The sequence below is a fragment of the Symphalangus syndactylus genome, chromosome 14, assembly GCF_028878055.3.
Source record: "Symphalangus syndactylus isolate Jambi chromosome 14, NHGRI_mSymSyn1-v2.1_pri, whole genome shotgun sequence".
Classification (NCBI taxonomy): domain Eukaryota; kingdom Metazoa; phylum Chordata; class Mammalia; order Primates; family Hylobatidae; genus Symphalangus; species Symphalangus syndactylus.
In genome coordinates, this window is record NC_072436.2 from 82,081,497 (window position 1) to 82,084,199 (window position 2,703).

Below are 2,703 nucleotides of genomic sequence, written 5' to 3' on the forward strand. Positions count from 1 at the left end.
AAGTGTTTTGGAAGATGGTACTAGGAGTAAATTTCCAGCAGAAATGGAGGCCATGTGAAAAAAAAAAAAAAAAACTAACAAGTAGAAGAGTTGTTTTTGGTTGAATAGACAAAGATGCCTATAAAAAAAACAGGAGGAGAGAATAGGGCATGAAAGGCCTTGGAGAATGTTAAAAAGGAGTCTGCCAATTTAAGACTTTCTGTGACTCTGTAGAAACATCTTTGATGCAGTACTAAGAAAGAAACCAAATTTCATGAACTAAATTGAAGCATAATTGTTTTAAACAAATCCAACCTTTAGCCATGCCTTATGTCATCACTTCTCTGGGTTTTCCCTGGCAGTTCACCATGGTTCATCCTCTCCTCTTCACTAGGTCAATTTTTCAGCTTTGGGCAGCTGATCCTCTACTTTGTCTTCCAGCTGGCGCCTCATCTTGTCCTCTTGGCTTCACATTGCTAGCACTGGCTACTTAGGATTCCGATCCACCTGGCTTGGTGTTGGAACCCTCTGCCTTACTCCACTCCATGGGGTAACCAAGAAGCTATAAACTGGAATTCCAACGACAGTCCCATCCTCTCCGCCCAGCCTCCCAAAGACAAGGCCAGTAAAAGACTTCAAGGGAAAGTCTGGATATCTAAGTCCGAATATTAAGTACAAGTATGTACTAACATGTAAGTATTTTCAAAAGCAGATTTTATGAAGGAGATATTAAATAGTTTTGGGTGGACATTTTGGACATTGCTGATTGAGTTGATGTGTTCTACATATTTTAGGAAGAACCTAAGCCTTTACTCGTACTAGAGAGGAGAATCACACTAACTTCTTCGTCTCTTCTCCCAAGCTCATCCTTTTGTCTCTGTCTCGTATAGGACTTCATGCCATCTGATAGACCCTCCACCCTCCTCTGCAGTAGTTTTGCTGGCTCTTTCTCTTCCATCTAAAAACAAGAGGGGCCACTAGATTATTTAAAACCAGTAAGCCTGCCCTGTCATGAACCCATCTCTTTTTCTTTCTCTGCTAAAAATTGAGTAAGACTAATTATAACAATTTGCTCACTATACTTATCATATATCTTTTTTTTTTTTTTTTAAAACGAAAGGCCTCACATATTTATTACTGAACCCAGCCAACCAACGTGTTCATAACAGATTCAGAGAGGAAAACACGTCGAAATCTCCAGCTAGTGGTGACATTTTCAGCTTGATATGGTAACATGATCATGACCTTCAGACAGCATAAATATGTGTGCCATCTCATGTGCAATTCCTTACAGACCCAGCTTGGTTCTTCTCCAATGTCTCCTTTTGGAGTTGTACCTGATTTTATTTCCAGTTTTCATCCGAATCCACTGGGGAATGGGACGATTTTGCTTTTGTTTCTTGGCCAGGAATCGCTTAATCCTGAAAGTCTTGTGAGAAGACATGGCAAGAAGCGGAGTCAAGAACACACCACGATGGCGGAGAAAGGAAGAGAGGGGGGAAGGTGGCGGAAGAACGAGATTAGAAGGATACTTATCATATATCTAAAATTTCATTCCTCCTTTCCCTCAAAATTCTATGGAACACAGAATCTCATTCACTTTTTTGAGGGACAGAACTACATTTCTACCTGCCTGCAAGAAAATTTTGATTAACCATCCTTTGAAAATCAGTATATTAAATAATAGTCTAAGCCTTGTCTATCCCCTTTCAATTGTAAATATGATAGGAACACCTTCACCTTATAGACAGTGTTATGTGTTTCCAAGGTGGCTAATGTATATTGCTACACTGACACATCCATTCTAGGCCATGAGGTCAACATTAGTTCTACCTCCAATGTGTCTACTCTGAGCCCATGGAAATTGCGGATTGGCAGACCTAAGCCCTCCCCTAAATCATGTCACCTATATGTCTGGACAACTTGTATGAATGGCTTCTGAATAGTGCATCAGCTTTTCAGGAGGTACCTGGGTCCCTTGTCTCTGAGCTAGTTCTTACTAATTCCTTCCCCCTGAGAGACTAGACCATATTTCCTGTGTCTATGGCCTCTGACTCCTCCACAATGATTGCCTGAGAATCCAAGCATCTCCCCTGTCAGGCATTTAACACATTTCCACTGCCATGACTGGATTCATTTTAATTCCATATTTGGCCCTTTCCTGGCAGCCTTAGATCCCTGTTAATTTTACTATCCCTTTGTCCAATATGGCCGTGACTCTCTCCTTCCTGACATCCTTATTTTGATGCTTAGAACCAAGAATGCTTTCAATAATGATTCCATCTAAATTAAACTATGTACAACCTATATCATCATATTTTTTTCCAAAACAAATCTTTCCAGTATCCCTATTTCTGTTTATGACAGCAGGTTCCAAGTGAAGTCAACTTCTCATTTTTCTCTCTCCATGTATCCAGTCTGTTTTTCAATGTAAAAACTCTATCATCACAATGCATCCATCCTCTTTTTTCTATTTTCACTTTCCCTAAGTTGAGTTTTTCATTACTTTTTTTTTTTTTTTTTTTTTTTTTTTTTGAGAGTTTTGCCCTGTTGCCCAGGCTGGAATGAAATGGTGTGATCTCGGCTCACTACAACCTCTGCCTCCCAGGTTCGAGGGATTCTCCTGCCTCAGCCTCTCGAGTAGCTGGGATTACAGGCACATGCCACCACACATAGCTAATTTTTGTAAATTTTCAGTAGAGATGGGGTTTCCCATGTTAGCCA

The 2,703-nt window shown here is 40.3% G+C and overlaps 1 protein-coding gene across 1 annotated transcript; it reads right to left on the minus strand.

The window, feature by feature from the left end:
• Positions 1 to 1,255: 1,255 nt before the first annotated feature.
• LOC129461989 (large ribosomal subunit protein eL39) lies at positions 1,256 to 1,501 on the minus strand. Its single transcript, XM_055241540.2, has one exon. It carries the CDS (start codon positions 1,421 to 1,423, stop codon positions 1,268 to 1,270), a length of 156 nt encoding a protein of 51 aa, XP_055097515.1. The 5' UTR covers positions 1,424 to 1,501; the 3' UTR covers positions 1,256 to 1,267.
• Between the last annotated feature and the right edge of the window lie 1,202 nt (positions 1,502 to 2,703).